This window comes from Pteropus alecto, unplaced genomic scaffold (assembly GCF_000325575.1).
Source record: "Pteropus alecto unplaced genomic scaffold, ASM32557v1 scaffold16, whole genome shotgun sequence".
Lineage (NCBI taxonomy): Eukaryota > Metazoa > Chordata > Mammalia > Chiroptera > Pteropodidae > Pteropus > Pteropus alecto.
The window spans coordinates 8,116,635-8,118,295 of NW_006438867.1; the positions used below are offsets into that span (position 1 = coordinate 8,116,635).

General features: G+C 56.1%; 1 protein-coding gene across 1 annotated transcript in view; it reads right to left on the reverse strand.

Moving 5' to 3' along the window:
• Nucleotides 1-225: 225 nt before the first annotated feature.
• Nucleotides 226-1,661, reverse strand: part of ATP12A (ATPase H+/K+ transporting non-gastric alpha2 subunit) — an 84,025-nt gene continuing 82,589 nt past the window's right edge. The window contains 5 exon segments of the mRNA XM_025049515.1: nt 226-254; nt 343-434; nt 830-931; nt 1,061-1,194; nt 1,599-1,661. The exon segment at nt 1,599-1,661 is cut by the window's right edge and continues 32 nt beyond it. Of these exon segments, the coding sequence (XP_024905283.1) occupies nt 226-254; nt 343-434; nt 830-931; nt 1,061-1,194; nt 1,599-1,661 (420 nt within the window).

Consider the following 1,661-nt stretch of genomic DNA (forward strand, 5'->3'; position numbering starts at 1 on the left):
CTCTTTTTAAATAAGGAGATGGATATAGAGATGAAAATTCTACATAAACAGTTGAACCTCCGCTTTAAAGCACAAAACATCCCGGAATGTCTTTCACACGGTTTTCTGCTTCTCCCGTGTGTGTCCTGACGCTGTCCCCCACTGCAGTGACGTCGCAGTTAGCAGCCAGCAGATAGAAGGACCGTCTGCAGTATGCAGGCGGGAGGCCTGGGGACCGAGGTGGTCTTAATAGTACATGTTCTTATCCCACCAGCCTGCAGAGGCAGAAACGGGAGGTTAGAAAAGGACAGACAGCCTGTTGGAGGGGACGAGCAGAGTCACGGAGGTCACCCCGCCACTTACTTCCGGGGTAGCGTCTGATGAAGAGCTTCCTCCCCTCGTCGTACACCCAGATGAGAATGGCGTGGGGCACAGCCACGAACCAGTACTGAGGCCTGGAGGCAGAGGGCAGGGGTGAGCCCACGCATCCGAGCTGAGGCCCTGCACCCCGCCAGGGGCAGAGGACCTGTCCCTTGTCCCTTTCCCTGCCTCACTGGAAAGGCCAACTGTTCCTCTGGGTCACTCAACCCAAAGCCGGGAGCTTCTGGCTTAACCCGGCCTGTGGCCGCTAGAAGCAGCCTTGGCTCTGAGGCGGCCTTCTGGGTGAGAGCAGAGATGGGACACCGAGGAGGTGTGGGAACCTGTTTTCTCTTCTGGGAAAACCAGCAGGTCAAAGCCTCTGGCGTGTTTGGTTTTATCCCCCTGGGGTCCTGATGTTTGTTTGGGCTGTGACAGCCCGGAGCTGGGCTGGCCCTTCTCTTCCCCTGCCAGCACTGTTGAAGGAACTCACCGGAGCCTGGTGAATTTCAGGGCTGTCACACTTCCGAGGCCATAGGACAGGATGAGGGCAACGATGATCTGTGAGGCAATCCCCACCCAGATGACTTTATTTCTACAAGAAACACAAAGCATAAAGATTCTGCATTCCCGAGAGCCAGGAAGGCACGCCCAGTGCCCAGCGGGGCCCTTCCTGGGGCGGTGGAGCTCCCGGCGGACCCACAGGGTGGGCCGCGGGCACTACCTGAAGAGACCCTGCTGGAAGATGGAGTTTCTGCGGGTTTTCCTGATGATCAGGTCTGCTATTTGCTGGACCATGATGGCAACGAAGAAAGCCGTGTAGCCTGTCCATTCTAGGTATTGCCTCTGGTAACGCGTCTGTTAGTGGACAGAGAGGAGACGGTGAGACCAGGGGTCGGGGTGGGGAACTTTGGGGAGAGGTCCACGCAGTTCTGAGAAGCCCTTCTCTTTCCCCACCTCCCCGGGACTGAGAGAGCATCGCCTCCCTGTGTTTGGAAAGAAATGCTATTTTTTGTTTTTGTGTTTTAACCAGATGAGCAAAAGAAGATGCGAGCTTAATTGACCGGGCCCCCCACTGTGGGCATTGCTGGACTGGTTACTTGTCCCTAAGAAGTGACCTCTGGGCCAAGCCAGTGTCACCCACAGGCCCACAAGCTCTGTTCACTTTGAAAGCTTTCACTTTCTTTGTGTCATTAAAGCTGTCCAGGGAAACAAAGCCTCTGGGTCGGCCTGGGCAGGGCAGTGACAGAGCCCGTCCTTACCCACTCTTGTCCGTAGCTGTCTTCCAGGTCGTTCACAAAGTCCTCCTCCCATGCCACGCGGAG